The sequence below is a fragment of the Corvus brachyrhynchos genome, unplaced genomic scaffold, assembly GCF_000691975.1.
Source record: "Corvus brachyrhynchos isolate BGI_N302 unplaced genomic scaffold, ASM69197v1 scaffold182, whole genome shotgun sequence".
In the NCBI taxonomy this organism is placed as follows: domain Eukaryota; kingdom Metazoa; phylum Chordata; class Aves; order Passeriformes; family Corvidae; genus Corvus; species Corvus brachyrhynchos.
In genome coordinates, this window is record NW_008236807.1 from 77,886 (window position 1) to 93,855 (window position 15,970).

A 15,970-nucleotide genomic window follows, 5' to 3' on the forward strand; every position below is an offset into this window, starting at 1 on the left:
TAAAGGGGGGGGCATTCCCTGCTCCAGAGGCAGCGGCGCCCAGGGGCAGCCGGCGAGGCCGTCATGCCCAACAAGAAGAAGTACAACGTCAACGGGGACTCGGGGATGAAAGCCCAGGTGAGGGCACTCTGTAGGACCATAATCATCGTTTTCCTCCTCAAAAACGCGTTCGTTTCTGTCTTATCTCTATTTTCTTCCTCTTTTCCTTGCTGTTTCCACCCAATCACTTCTTCCTGGAGGCCCCCAGCTGGAGAAATTCCCGATCTCCGGAGAGCTTCTCTTCGTTTTCTCTCGGGAGTGACGAAGCGTTGAGCCAAACACGTTGCTCCGGGGTTGTTCTTCAGAGCACAGCGATGGAGGAGTCGGTGGGGTCGGTGCAGGGAGGTTTTCCAGGAAAACCTTGGATAACGGGACCTTTTCTGCGTGGAGAAGTAGCTCAAGGTGGCTCTTGGTGATGGAAAGGCCAGGTCAGAGAGAGCCGAGGCTCATTTGGAATGTAACGAGCACACACCTGCACGTAGCACTCATTAACCCCTTGTGCCCCTGCAAGGGAGGTTTTCCAGCTGGAATCGTTTGTTCCTGCTGGGAGTTGAAGGCAGCAGCTTTTGTGTCACCCCAGAGCAGGTCAGGCACCTAAATCCGAGGAATCCAAGGCTCCACAGCTTCTCCTTGGAGCGTTACCCCATGCAGGGTTGGCTGTTGCCTTCAGAGGTGTTTTGGTGGGAGCTGAACGAGCTCAGCCTGGAGCCAAATCTCTGTTTCCACCCCCATCTTGAATGTCCCCATCTTCCCAGTGGTGCTGGAACGTGGCTGGAGTGCGTTTGGCAGGGATTGGAGCACCCTGGGATAGGGGAAGCTGTCCCATGGCAGGGGGTGGGATGGGATGATCTTTAAGGTCCCTTCCAACACAAACCATTCTGGGATTCCGTGAAATTCTCTTTTTGGCCACTCTCTCTCTTCCCCAAAGGATTGAGCCAAAGGACGTTGGTCAACGCAAGCCAAAAGCAGATCCAAGCCTTGACCTGGCCCTTTCCCAAAATTACCCTTTCCTGGTGCTTCCCTCCACCTCTTGGCAGTCTCAGCTAAAGCTGGACCCGGCTTGTGGTGGCCTTAAAAAGGTTTAAACCTTCAAGAGGTCGAGGGTAGGGTTTATTTTAAAGTCTGGGTCTAATTCTGCCGGATTCGCTCCAGGACTTCTTTTGCTTCGTCGTTTACGTGGTTTTGGATGTGGGAGGGCTCCGAGAGCCCTGGATTATCCATATCGCTGTGTCCCGTGAGATGGTTGTGCTCAATGTCCTTGAGGAGCCGACGTGGGGAGGGAAAATGGGAATTGAGCACAAATGATTCCCCTTTGTTACAATTCCTGCCTGTCTCCAGCTCCGCTTCACACCAATAACTGCTCCTCTGATGGAGCCGCTCAGCCGTGCAGGGATTTGTTTTAAATGAAGGGAAGAAAAAGGGAAAAAAAAGGGAAGTTCTTTCAGGCCAGCAGCTTAGAGGGGGAACAGAAGCCCCGGTGTGTGCAAAGCCCCCGTCCCGCCGGGATCAGGGCGTTAATCCCAGCGCGGCCCTGGCTGTAACACGAGTTCGCTGTGGATTTTCCCCTCCCGCGGGTGCTCCTGATCCAGCGTTCTGTTGTTTGGGTCAAGATTAGCAGGGAAAAACCTCCCAGGTGCGGCTGCAAATCCTCTCCCAGGTCCTTCTTTCCTCTCCCAGATCTTTCCCTCCTCTCCCAAGGCCTTCCCTTCCCTCCTGGGTCTTGTTCTCCTCTCCCAGGTCCTTCCTTCCTTTCCCAAGTCCTTCCCTCCTCTCCCAGATCTTTCCCTCCTCTCCCAGGTCCTTCCCTCCTCCCCGGCACTGTGGCCTGGTCATCCCCCATCCCAACACAAACCTGGGCTCACAGGGGACTCTGAATTATCCCTTTTCCTTCACTTTCTGGCCCAAAACACAGGGTTCCACCTCTGTAGCATCACCCACCCATCTCAGCGGCACCCCTTAAACCACTGAGCTCAAGTCTGAATTCCCAGAACGGGATCTGCCTCTTCCTGGCTAAATCTTCCTGAAAATCACAGAACTTCTCTGAATACCCCTGGGGGTTCGTTAACAACCTCAATTAATGGCTCTGAGTATTTTGGAGATGTCAATATTTAACCCCGTTGTCCCAGAGTGAGTCAGGGTACGCTCAGAGTCCAAGCAATCAGAATTGTGATTCCGATTTCCCTGAGATTTGAGAGGAATCGTGAACACAACGGGAACATCGAGGGTTGGCTTGATGAGCACTGGGAGCTGAAATATTTCCTGGAACTGTAATTCTGTCCTCCTGAATTCTTAAATTCAGCCCAGTAGCCTCGTAAAGAGAATAGAAAAAATGTGGGTTTAGGTTGGGTCTGGGGAAGGAATTCCTGGTTGGGAGGGTGGGGAGGGGCTGGCCCAGTAGCCTCGTAAAGAGAATTGAAAAAATATGGGTTTAGGTTGGATCTGGGGAAGGAATTCCTGGTTGGGGGGTGGAGAGGGGCTGGAATGGAATTCCCAGAGCAGCTGTGGCTGCCCCTGGATCCCTGGCAGTGCCCAAGGCCGGGTTGGATGGCGCTTGGAGCAGCCTGGGATGGTGGAAGGTGTCTGGGTTGGAACAGGAGGGATGAACTGTTGTGAAACCCAAATTTAGGGAGTAAGAAAATTCTGATTCTTTGTTCCTCTTGCTGTTGACAACCAACGGCAGGAGTACAGCGATGCTTAGAGAAAGATTCCTCCTCCAATACCAACTTTAAATGTCGTTTTCCTGGTAAAACCGGGAAAATTTGCTTATCCCTTCTTGCACGCTTAGGAGCAGATCGGCTTCGTTGGCTGAAATCTCTCTCAGCTTGGCGGGGCTGAGCCTGGTGCTGCTCAGGGCCTTGGGGGAGTCTGAAATCTCCATTCCTTGCTGATGGGATGGGAACGGCCTTGGGGCTCTTCATGCCCCAAAATATTGGTGTTCCACCCACTGCTGCAGCGTTCCTGGGAAATGCAGTCTCTCCCACCGGGATTATCGCTTTGGGTTAATGGCTTATCCTTCATTTCTGGATTTGTTGGCTAGAATTGTGTGCTCTTAAAAACTTGTGTTCTCCAGCCATCCGTGCTCCCAAAATCCAACAGCCTGCACTGACATCTCTTCATCTGCTGGAGGGTCTGAAATTGAACAAAATCCGCTGTTAATAACAGGAATTGTGCTCCAGCCCATAACGGAGCCGGTGCCGATGTCTGCGCAAGGCTTTGAGTTCTCGGGATTGATCTGCTGGGTGTTCTACAGAAAATCCCCGATTTCTTTCCGCAGATCCAGTTTGCTGACCAGAAGCAGGAGTTCAACAAGCGCCCGACCAAGATCGGCCGCCGGTCGCTGTCCCGCTCCATCTCGCAGTCCTCGACGGACAGCTACAGCTCAGGTGAGTCCGGGATCTCCCGGATCTGCTCTGGCCTTGTCGGGAAGGCATGCAAAGAGGGCTGTTGCTTTTTTCCCCCATCGTCTTGGATATAAAATTAAATTATTCTGGTGCTCTTCACACTTCTGCTCTCTCCTCATAACTCTGGTAGGCAGCTGCTGCTGCCTTTCCTTCCAGTCCCTCTTCTCCTCCCCTTCCTGTTCCTCCCACACTCAGGAAAACGGTTTTTCCGCATTGTGTCCGTGCTTGAGCGTCACCTTCCCTCCTGCTCCTGAACAAATCCACAGGGATCCCACTGCAGGCTTGTTGCACGTGAGGTTGGAGTCTTTGGGGACCTTCGAAGGGCTCCTGGAAGGGGTTTCTCCTGCTGGAATCTCGCTGGATGTATTTTTTGGATACTTGGCAGCTCACAGTGTATTTGAGGAGAATCTGGGTGGTTTCAGGGACCTTAAAGCTCATCTCACTCCACCCCATGCCGTGGTCAAGGACATCCTCCACAAGTCCAGGTTGCTCCGAGCCTTGTCCAGCACAGCCTGAGAGGTTCAAAGCTCTGACTCAGCTCTGTGGAGTGTGGAAAATGTCAGGGAATTCTGGCTCCAGCTGCTCCTGATGGTTCGTGGTGGTGGCTGCACACAGACCTGGCTGGTGGCCAGAAGTCCTCCAGAGTGGGGACCTTCCTTGGTGTTTCTCCACTCATTCCCGCGATTCCGAGGATGTCGGAGATGAGCTCGGACAGGGCCGGGCTGGGAGGAGCTCTTTGCGTTTCCCGGCAGATTTGGAAGAGCAGAGGTGGAAGAGCCGTGGTCATCTGGTCACTCAGCTCCCGGCAGAGGTGCTCCTCTCCAGAAGATGCAGCTGCTGGAGGTCCTGATCTGATCCTGGGCACCACAGTCCAGTGGCTTCATCCCGGTTTTGGTGGAAAAGCCAACTGTTCCTCATCTTTCCCTGCTCCCAGGTTGCTGCTTCCTTTGTGCTGCCCTGCAGGCTTGGAGGGACCTCCAAAGCCTTTTCCAGAGGCTGGGAGGAGCCCCCCAAAGGTTGGGGACAGCCTGGGTGACCCACGCTGCTGGCACTGACTGCGTTGCCATGGAAAAGGCTTTCAGGAGAAATTGAGGAAGGCTCATGCCATGTTCTCTCCAGAGGAACATCAGCCCCAGTTCGGTTTGGAATCCGTAATTCCATCTGATCCCTGAGCACCTGGGAATATTTTGGGACCGTTTTTGCAGACTCTGAGTCTGCTCAGCCTGGCTGATGTCACCGTGTTCGCTCCCGAGTCACAGCTGGAAGAACTTGGAGCAACTTTGGGGAGTTCTCCTCCTCTCCTTGCACCGAACATCTCCTGAAGCATCAGCAACTCCAGTTCATGATCTCATGGAAGTGTGACATTCCCCGCTAATGAAAGGAGCCAGGCTGGCAGTCCTGATGGAAGAGTTCAGCTCCCACGACGGCGGCTGGATGGAGGGATGGAGGGATGGATGGATGGATGGATGGATGGATGGATGGATGGAAGGACAGATGGACAGATGGATGGATGGGTGGATGGATGAGGGATGGAGGGATGGATGATGGATGGATGGATGGAGGGATGGATAGATGGATGGATGGATGGAGGGGATGGATGGATGGATGGATGGATGGAGGGATGGATCCATGGATGGATGGATGGAGGGGATGGATGGATGGATGGATGGATGGATGGATGGATGGAGGGATGGATCCATGGATGGATCCATGGATGGATCCATGGATGGATGGATGGAGGGATGGATGGATGGATGGATGGATGATGGATGGATGGATGGATCCATGTATGGGTGGATGAATGGTGGATGGATGGATGATGGATGGATGGATCCATGGATGGATGGATGGATCCATGGATGGATGGTGGATGGACCCATGGATGGATAGATGGATGGATGGTGGATGGATGGATGATGGAGGGATGGATGGATGGATGGTGGATGGATGGATGGATGATGGATGGATGGATGGATGGATGGATGATGGAGGGATGGATGGATGGATGGATGGATGGATCCATAGATAAATGCCATGAGGACATCCTCGAGGGGATCTTTGTCATTCTCCTCCCCAGACTGAGCAGCAGCACAGTCTAAACAGCCCATTGGAGCCTTCCTGGGATGGGAAAAGGCTGGAAAAGAGGAAGCGTGAGGAGCAGAGAGATGGCAGTGGAGGGGAGAAATCACAGAATCGCTGAGGTTGGAAAAGCCCTCGGAGCCCAACCATTCCCAGTCACGGAACTGGGAGCTCCCTTCGGAATCGAGGCGGTGTTTGACTCGATGTTAACTTAAATTTCACTGACTTCCCTTTCTTCAAAACTCAGATCGTTGTTTTCTGCTCCAGGAAAGATTCCTGGGGATCAGCTGGGCATTTTGGGGAATCTTTTAGGTCAGCCTAGCCTGGATGATCCAAGCTCGATGCTGTGCGTTACCCACCACGGGCACGTTCTGTGGGTGGGATTAGGACAGGAAGAGCTGGAATTCAAGGAATACCTGGAATTCATCCTCGTGCTGTTTTGGAAGGTTTCACAGGGAGCAAACCAGGTTTGTCCTTCCCTGGGGCGTGTGACAGGGTCAGGCTGCCCTTTCTTGCCCTTAGCAGTGCCAGTTTCGGCAGCCAGGAGTGGATCCTCGCCTCTGACATCAGCAAAGCCAAACTTGGCTGAGTTTAGGCTCCGACCTGGGCTTTGCTTGGTTTGGGCGTGGGCGGAGGTCACCTGAGAGCCGCTGCCGCTTTTGTGTCGTTCTCTTGGAAACCACGGGATTGTGGAATACCCTGAGGTGGGAAGAACCCACGTGGATCGTGGAGTCCAACAATCTGCAAATAATGCATCAGTAATGGAAATGGTGGATTCAGGGAATCCTGGAATGGTTTGGGTGGGAAGGGACCTCAGAGCCCCTCCAGTGCCAGCCCTGCCATGGGCAGGGACACCTCCCACTGTGCCAGGTTCTTCCAAGCCTTGTCCGTCCTTGGATACTTCAAGGGATGTGGAATCCTCGACCTCTCTGGACGGAGACACAAACTCGTAATGCAAATAATCCCATTTGTGCTCACATTTTCCACACCTCACGGAATGCCAAGCCCAGGGAGGAAGTTTTCATTAATCAGCTTTGGAGAATATTTTTAGGAAGCTGTCCCATCAATTAATGACTGGAATCCTTTCCTTTCACTCCTTGTTTTCCATTTTACAGAAAAGCAAAGGAAAATGGACTTTTAGAGATTTATTTTGCTGTTAAATTCACTGACAGCATTGCTTTAATTACCAGAATTCTATAAACACTTTCATATCAGGTTTGCTTTTATATTCTATTCTTTTATATTACCTTACATTCTATTTCTTAATTTATATAAAATAAATATCATACAAAATAATATTTTACATTGCTTCCTATTATATTTATTTCAGATGTATTTAACATTAAAGAACCTCCTGCTTATGAAAATCTGGCTACTCCAGGCAGGATTCTTTTTTTTGGGGGGGAGGGTTTTAAAAAATTGCTTTTAGCCCCCAGAACCAAAACTCGCTGGTTTTAAAGCAACCTCTGCACAGATTAACCGTCTTCAAGGACTAATTAAACTAATTAATCCTTCCCCCTGGAGCCCTTGGCACGCCGAGTTTGGTACGATACAAGGTGCCCTTTGTGGTGAATCCGGCCCCGCCGAGCCTCGGGAGCCGCCGTGGGATCGGGAGCAGCAGCGGAGCCCCGCTGCCCTCCGGGGCTGTTGGCAGGGTGGGATTTGCCCCTCACACCCTGCTGAGGATGGGGAGAAATTCCAGCAATGCCTAATTCCTTCCTGATGGCCTCGGATCAGGAGCCGGGTGGCTCTGGGGGAGCCTGGCACACCCGTGGCGCCCGGGCTGAGCTTTTGTTCCTTGGAATCGTGGAAACCCTTCCCGTGAGCCAGGAGGGAAAGTGGGGAGCCTGCAGGAAACACAAACCCGTGGCCAGGCTGGGGTGGGGGTTGAACTCCTTTTTGGGGGCTTTTTTGGGGTGGAAGTGTCACTGGAGCTGCTCAGGGTAGAAGATGGTTTGATTTACTCTGAATAAACGAAGGAGCTGTTGGAATCCGTCCTCGCTCGAGGCCTGGATGCCTCTGGAATGCTGCAGCTCTCCGGGAGCGCTGGTGGGTGGTGATGGGATCAGCCCTGGAAGAACCTCCCACCCTTGTGCTGCCTCATTCCCCTGGCGCAGGTTTGGGGTGGAAACTGGGAATCTTGACCGTTGGCTGGAGCAGCTCCCGTGGGATCCGGAGCTTTCCCTGTGGGAGCTGGGCCTGTGGGGTGTGGAAGGCGGAGAGCTCATCGTCACATCCGTCATTCCCAGCGATCCATGATAGCGGCCAGCTCACGGACGGAGCTGTTCCACCGCGGAATTCCTCTGGGCTGGAGCACACCGCTGGATGCCAGGCTCGGGATGGTTTTGCAAGCACCACCTGAGCTGGAGAGGAAGGACTTGGAGCAGAGCAGTTCCATGAGGAATGAGGGAATGGCCAGCTGGGTCCTGGAAGGGTCATCTGGAGAGGAAAGAGGAGCCGTGAGCTGGAGCCGATTGCGTTGCTCTGGCTGCTGGTGGCAGTCCTGAAAGATGGAAGAGGTTTGGTTTCCCTCCGTGGGGGCAGATTCCAGAGGAAAACGAGGGATTCCTTCGGCTGATCCACAGCGGGAGCGGTGGTTAGTCCAGCGTGACTCGGATCAAAAATGGTCTCTTGAAATGCGGGTGATTTTAGGAACCAGAATGAGCGGGAAAGGCAGCGGGAGCGTTGGTTAGTCCAGCGTGACTCAGATCAAAAATGTTCTCTTGAACACGGGTGATTTTAGGAACCAGAATGAGCGGGAAAGGGGATTTGTGGCTCCATGAAGGCTCTCCCATGTGTCTGCCACGGTCAATTCCGTAACCCAAAGTTTGGAGGGCGCTGAGAGGAAGGGAAGACAATTATGGACAGCTCCTGGAATTCATTCAGCACATCCACACCCACTCCTGGGGCAGAGGCTTCGTCTGATCCCGTGGGGCTCCGGAAAGGATCCGGTGATCCCCAGCTCTCCAAACAATTCCTGAAGTCCCCCGAGGCCAGAGAGCCAGCAGCTCCCTGGAGCATCCACGCCAGGCTTGTGTTATCCTCCCGATGGAGAAGTTCCTTCCGCGCATCCGTTCGGAGCAGATCCAAGGATTGGGAATCCCACGGTGTCCGGATAATCATCAGCTCACACCCTGCACCGCGGCTGTCGGGGATGGAGTGGGGTCCTCTGTGAGTCCCACCTGAAGCCACAGCTCCTGGTGGGTCTGGAGTGCTCCGAACATGGACAGGCCTTTTGTGGGGTGTCTGGGAGCTGCACTCGGGAATTCTGGGGAGAGAGGGGGGAGAACTTCGGGAAGAGAGATGGGAGAATTTTGGGAAGAGAGGTGGGAGAATTTTGGGAAGAGAGGTGGGAGAATTTTGGGAAGAGAGGGGGGAGAATTTTGGGAAGAGAGGTGGGAAAACTGGGAAGAGAGATGGGAGATCTTCTGGGAAGAGAGATGTGAAAACTTCTGGGAAGAGAGATGGGAGAACTTTGGGAAGAGAGGTGGGAAAATTTTGGGAAGAGAGGTGGGAGAACTTTGGGAAGAGAGGTGGGAAAACTGGGAAGAGAGATGGGAGATCTTCTGGGAAGAGAGATGTGAAAACTTCTGGGAAGAGAGATGGGAGAACTTTGGGAAGAGAGGTGGGAAAATTTTGGGAAGAGAGGTGGGAGAACTTTGGGAAGAGAGGTGGGAAAATTTTGGGAAGAGAGGTGTGAGAATTTTGGGAAGAGAGGTGGGAAAACTTTGGGAAGAGAGATGGGAGATCTTCTGGGAAGAGAGATGTGAAAACTTCTGGGAAGAGAGGTGAGAGGAGTTTGGGAAGAGAGGTGGGAGAACTTTGGGAAGAGAGGTGGGAGAAGGCCGTGGAGATGAGCCCGTGTGGGAAGCCGGCAGTGCTCAAGCCGATTACCTCAGGTGTGGTGCTGAAGCAGAGGGAGATGAGAATTAAAAACTCATCCCAGGTAAATCCAGCAGGGAAAACAGTCCCTGTGAGGAGGAGGAGAGATCCCAGCTGCGCCCCGAAGAGTTGGGATGGAAGAGCACACCCACGCCCTTCCCCCGCGGGGCTTTAGGGGATGTCTCATCCCATTGCTGAGCTCCTCTCCTCCCCGCAGCCGCCTCCTACACGGACAGCTCCGACGACGAGACCTCGCCCCGGGACAAGCAGCAGAAGAACTCCAAGGGCAGCAGCGATTTCTGCGTGAAGAACATCAAACAGGCCGAGTTCGGGCGCCGCGAGATCGAGATCGCCGAGCAGGGTAAGCACCCGAACCCAGCTCCTGCGCGGCTCTTCCTCCTCCCAAATCCTCCTCTGCTGCAGCTGGGGGTGCTGGGCACTTCTTCACCCCGTCCCTGTTGGGATGGGGAAGCTCCTGCGGGGTTTTGTGGGGTTCGAGGTGCTCTGCAGTCAGAGCTGTTCCATGGGATCAGCAGAGCAGATGAAATCCACCGCGTGAACGGGACGGTTTTCGTTTAGCTTGATTACCTCCAGAAGGTCAATAGCAAAGGCCAGGCGGGGTTTGGGTGTTGGAGGGATGTTGGAGTGGAGCAGCAAATCCCAAATCCTCACTCCGAAGCAGATTTTCCTGGAGGAGGCAGAAATTTGAACGTAACCGGGAAAAATCCGGAGGGATTTGGGGTCATTTTGACTCCCTTGGGGTTTGCTCTCGAGGCTTTGGCTGTTTCGAAGCTGCCACAGCCCTGCGAGTTCGTGGGAGCGCTGGGCAGGGGCTGGGAAGCGCTGCTGCCTCTTCCTCCTGTGCTCATCCCGCTTCCCATCCCATCCATGGCCTCCTTTTCCCTTTTTCCTTCCAGAAATGCCGGCGCTCATGGCTTTGAGGAAGAGAGCTCAGGGGGAGAAGCCTCTGGCCGGGGCCAAGATCGTGGGCTGCACACACATCACGGCACAGACGGCTGTAAGAGCCCGCCCCAAAACCCCGGCCCCAAAACCCCGGCCCCAAAACCCCGCTGCTCATGCCCCAAAACAGAGCCCAGGCAGAGCGAGGAGGGGCTGCCCTTCTCCCCAAAACACGGCACAGGAGGGATTTCCCCTGCCAGCTTTGGGATTTTACCCAGTTCTTGGTTTGCCATCCTTTCAAAGATGCTTCCATTCCAAAATCGCTTCCTGTGCCCTTTCCTGATGACCCCGATGCTGCCTAAAAACTGATTCAGAGGCCCCTGGGCCAGGGAATGATCCAGTCCTGGAATGGTTTGGGTTGGAAAAGGCCTTAAAAATATCCAGTTCCAACGGGCAGGGACACCTTCCGCTAGACCAGGTTGCTCCAACCTGACTCTGAAGCTTAAACCCAACTTCAGAGACCCCTCCAGAAGCTTAACCCAAACTTAAGGGACCCTTCAGAAGCTTAAAACAACTTCAGAGGTCCCCCAGCAGCTTAAACACAACTTCAGAGGCCCTCCAGAAGCTTAAAACCAATTTCACAGACCCTTTAGAAGCTTAAACCCAACTTAAGAGACCCCTCCAGAAGCCTAAACCAAGTTTCACAGTCCCCCCAGAAGCTTAAACCCAACTTAAGAGACCCTTTAGAAGCTTAAAACAACTTCAGAGACCCCCCCCAGAAGCTTAAACCCAACTTGAGGCCCCTCCAGAAGCCTAAACCAAATTTCATAGACCCTTTAGAAGCTTCAACCCAACTTCAGAGACCCCTCCAAAAGCCTAAACCAAGTTTCACAGACCCCCCCCAGAAGCTTAAACCCAACTTAAGAGACTCCTCCAGAAGCCTAAACCAAATTTCATAGACCCTCCAGAAGCTTAAACCCAATTTCAGAGACGCCCCAGAAGCTTAAACCCAACTTAAGAGACCTTTCAGAAGTTTAAACCCAACTTAAGAGACTCCTCCAGAAGCCTAAACCAAATTTCATAGACCCTCCAGAAGCTTAAACCCAACTTCAGAGATGCCCCAGAAGCTTAAACCCAACTTAAGAGACCCCTCCAGAAGCCTAAACCAAGTTTCAGAGAGCCCCGAGAAGCTTAAACCCAACTTCAGACACCCTCCAGAAGCTTAAACCCAACTTCAGAGACCTTTCAGAAGCTTAACCCACCCTCGGAGCCGCGCAGCAGCGCCTTTCTCACAAGCAGCACCCAAATTCCTGGGTTGTGCCGCTCCCTGAGTGGGTTTTTCCCGTTTTTTCCCGTTTTTTCCCGTTTTTTCCCGTTTTTTCCCATTTTTTGCAGGTGCTGATGGAGACCCTGGGAGCGCTGGGAGCCCAGTGCCGATGGGCTGCCTGCAACATCTACTCCACCCTCAACGAAGTGGCTGCTGCCCTGGCTGAGAGCGGTAGGGAACGACTTCTCCCTCTTGGCTCCTCCTGGATTTTCCAGGGAATTTTTGCTGCTCCCTCGGTTTCAGCTCATTTTTCACCTCTTTGGGGTTTTTTTTTCCCCTCTGCGTTCGCTTTGGAATAAACCCAAAGTGTAAAATCGATCCTTTCCAGTGCTCTGGAACTCTTGGGATGGGGTTTTGCTTTTTCCCATCCCCCTGGAGTGTAAAAGGATGTGGTAAAGATCCCGTGTGATGAGCCGAAGCTGGAAGTGGTTTTGCTCAGGGAAACGGAGAGAAACTGGATTTAAATGTCACAATTTGGGGCAGAGCTTGGGTGGAAGAGAGAATTCGGGGGGAGGAAGGTAATTCACAGCCCAGGAATTGAGCGTGTGGCTGCTCACCTGGGAAATCCTGGGTAAATCCAGGGGTTCTACCTGGGTAAATCCAGGGGTTTGCCCTAAAAACAGGGATTTTACCTGGGTAAATCCAGGGGTTTTACCTGGATAAGGCCAGGGGTTTGCCCTAAAAACAGGGATTTTACCTGGGTAAATCCAGGGGTTTGCCCTAAAAGCAGGGATTTTATCTGGGTGATGCCATGGTTTTTACCTGGGTAAATCCAGGGGTTTTACCTGGATAAGGCCAGGGGTTTGCCCTAAAAACAGGGATTTTATCTGGATGAGGCCACAGGTTTTAACCCAGATAAGACCAGGGATTTTACCTGGATAAGGCCAGGGGTTTTATCTGGGTGATGCCACGGTTTTTACCTGAGTAAATCCAGGGGTTTTACCTGGGTAAGGCCAAGGATTTTACCTGGATAAGGTCAGGAATTCTGCCTAAGTAAATCCAGGGATTTGACCTGGATAAGGTCAGGGATTCTACATAAGTAAATCCAGGGATTTTACCTGGATAAGGTCAGGGATTTGACCTGGCTAAGACCAGGGATTTTACCTTGGCAAATTCAGGAGCTTTACCTGGGTGAGGCCAAAGGTTTTACCTGGATGAAGTCAGGGATTTGCCCTAAAACCAGGGGTTCTACCTGAGTAAGGCCAAGGATTCTACCTGGATAAGACATGGGATTTTACCTGGGTAAATCCAGGGAATTCACCTGGCTGAGGCCACAGCTTTGACCACGAGCTCTTGGAGACCCAGCAGAAGCCAAACCCACCGCGTTGCTCGTGGGTCCTGCTCACCAAAGCTGAGTAACAACCGCTCACGATCACAATGCATTCAAATCAATTAACACATCAATTAATAAATTGGGGTCCAGGCCGCCTGACAATCCGATCTGCAGGGAAATCCTGATTTGGCAAATAAATCTGGCGTTGTTGAGAGCCAGGGGACTCTTTCCTGGGCGACAGGAAGAGGTGAGGGAGGTTCAAAGCCAATCCCTGGGTGTGCTTTCCACGAGTATCCCCCCAGAGGCGATTCCCAAGGGATCTGCCTGTGCTAACACCCTCTCCCTCCGTGCCCAGGGTTCCCTGTGTTTGCCTGGAAGGGCGAATCCGAGGACGATTTCTGGTGGTGCATCGACCGCTGCGTCAACGTCGAGGGTTGGCAGCCCAACATGGTGAGTTGGGAAACACCTGGGAAGCACCTGGGAAGCTCCCACCTGGAGAGGAGCAGCAGGGAAGGGCACTTAAAGTCTCCTGGATCTTGCCAAGCAAGGCTTTGTTTCACCACCTCACCGCGGGTTTTGGGGTGTTCCGGTTGATTTCTCAGTGTCGTGCTGCAGTTCCATTTTAACCCTCCTGCTAAAAACAGCTCCAAATCTGTGGTTTTCGAGACGAGATTCCATCCTTTTTCACCCTTCAATTCTCACCTTTGGCTGCTGGGATTTCTCAGAACAAAGCCCAGATTTTTCTGTGATTCCCACACTTTAAACCACCCAAACCTCAGGTAACCCAGCCCCTCCTCCGCCGCTCCATCCCGCCCTTGTTTCCAGGGAAAACAGAGAACCTGGAGCTGGGTGAGCAGAGCGATTTTCAGCTGTCAGCTGTGCTGTCTCCATCACATTTCCCCAAAGCCTTCGAGCCCTGATCTAAATGAGATGAGAAGCAGGCAAAGGTGGAAGATAAACGTGGATCTCACTTGGGTTTTTGCCAATCTTGGCTTGTTTGAGGTGGGATTTTGTCCCTTCCAGTCGCTGTCACCTTTAAAAAGAACCGGGAATGTCACAAAATTCCACCCCCGAGGTACCAGACTGAGTCTAGACACGAGAGCAGCTTTTTTCCTGCTCTTTGAGGATTAATTTCCCATCCCAAATGTCACTGTTGGAACAGCCAGCGTTCCAGAAAATGCGGATTTTGCTTTCCCGGGATCTCTTCAGACCTCTTCGTTGTGGGATTGATTTTCACACCTGCTCCTGGAGCACAGAAATCATTGGGGAGAGCACCAGGATCTCTGTTCCCAGAGATTTTGCTGGATTTTGGAGATCTGTGTTTTTAGAGATGAGAAATGGGACGCTGGCTGAAGGGCAGGTGTGAGAAGGATCTTAAAATCAGGGAATCATGGAATGGTTTGGGTTGGAAGGGACCTTAAAGGTCATCCCATTCCACACAGACACCTTCCACCATCCCAGGGAATGTCCAGCCTGGCCTTGGGCACTTCCAGGGATCCAGGGGCAGCCACAGCTGCTCTGGGAATTCCATTCCAGCCCCTCCCCATCCTCATTTTTCCCATAATTGCTCCTTGTTCCTTGGAAATGGGGCCAGTTCTTGGCCATTCCCATTCTGGGAATCCTTCATGGGAGGGTTCTGGGAATTCTGACCTTTGGGGGAGGGCTCTGCCTGGGCAGGGATGGATCAGAAAGGGTTTTTTTTTCTGAAAAAGATGGAATCTGAGAGGTTTCCTTCATGGAAGAGCCTCTCCAGGGATTCTCTCCTGGAGAAGAGATGACTTGGAAGGGCTGAGGGAGGGAGGAGGGAGTCGGTGACCTGGAGAGAAGCTCCCACCGAGGCTCACGCCTGAAACAGCTGCTTTTCTCTAAGAAAAATGATTTCCAGCTCAAATAAAGTGGTTTTTCCCAAAAAACAAAAAAAAAAACAAACCACCAAAACTAGCTGGAAGAACAGGAATGAGGGCAAAGAGCCTGCCCGAAGCTGGGAAAGCTGCAGGAATGTGGGACAGGCTGTGCCCTTGGATGTCTGGAGCTGCCACACCAAGGTGACCTCCCCACAAAACCCGGCCCCCACAGGGCTCTGCTCAGGGGGTTCCATCCCCTGCTCTCCCAGGAAAGGGGAAGCTGCCAGGGGCTGGGATTCTCTCTGGGGAGGAGGATGAAGCGCTCCATTAAACGGGGATTCATGGAATGAAGACGTCCTGGGAGCCAGGCAGGCGGATTCCAAATTCCTCCTCCCTGGCTGGCCCAGGAGAGCTCCCAGTCCCACTTAACCCTTCCCTTCCTGCGCTTCCCAGCCCGTGGATGGGATGTGGAGCCGGGAATGGATTCCCTGGAGCCTCCAGGGCCGGCTGCTGGGCTCTGGCAGGACAGCCTGTGCTTCCCAGGCGTTGGGGAGGAGCAGCTGCTCCCTGGCGGCGGCGGCAGCGGAACATCCGGCAGTTCCGAGAGGAGAAGGTGGGAGTGGAACACGGCGTTTCCAAGGAGCTCTGTGCCCGTGGATGGCTCCACAAAGGCCCAGGCAGAGCTCGGGAATGTCACCTGTGCCAGGAGGGGAGTGGTCCCTTCTCCTGGGAAGGCTCCAGAGGGTCCCTGCCGAGCTCCGCCCACGGCAAATGAGCGGAGACGCTTCCGCCCAGGGTTGGGATTTTGGGACACCCAAAATTCCCAGAAGCCCTGTGAGCCACGTCCTTAAACTCTTGGCTGCTGTGGGATGGGGATAATCTGGGAGACGCTTCAGGGCAGGGCCCCTTTGTGGGCCTTAGCACAGAGCTGTGGGTGCAGGGAATCCCTGAACCCTCCCCGGCACCCCCTCGGGAAGGGATCGCGGCCGAGCGGGCTCTGGCCGGGGATGAGGGGGATGAGGGGGATGATGGAGTGAGGAGTCCTTGACCTCGGTGTGTGGGATATGGAAAGAGGAGGAGGAGGAGGAAAAGGAGGAGGAAGAGGAGGAAGAGGAAAAAGAAGAGGAGGAGGAGAAGGAAGAAAAGGAAGAGGAGGAGGAGGAGAAGGAGGAGGAGGAAGCAGTGAGAAGTCTTTGACTTTGGTGTTGGGAACGTGGAAAGAGCG

The 15,970-nt window shown here is 53.2% G+C and overlaps 1 protein-coding gene across 1 annotated transcript in view; it reads left to right on the forward strand.

Moving 5' to 3' along the window:
• The first annotated feature begins 8 nt into the window (after nucleotides 1–8).
• The window catches only part of AHCYL2 (adenosylhomocysteinase like 2), a 28,272-nt gene continuing 12,310 nt past the window's right edge, over nucleotides 9–15,970 (forward strand). Inside the window, exons 1-6 of the mRNA XM_017727977.1 lie at nucleotides 9–117; nucleotides 3,314–3,422; nucleotides 9,619–9,762; nucleotides 10,319–10,419; nucleotides 11,697–11,799; nucleotides 13,257–13,351. Of these exons, the coding sequence (XP_017583466.1) occupies nucleotides 64–117; nucleotides 3,314–3,422; nucleotides 9,619–9,762; nucleotides 10,319–10,419; nucleotides 11,697–11,799; nucleotides 13,257–13,351 (606 nt within the window). The 5' untranslated portion in view covers nucleotides 9–63. The remainder of the gene's footprint in view (nucleotides 118–3,313; nucleotides 3,423–9,618; nucleotides 9,763–10,318; nucleotides 10,420–11,696; nucleotides 11,800–13,256; nucleotides 13,352–15,970) is intronic.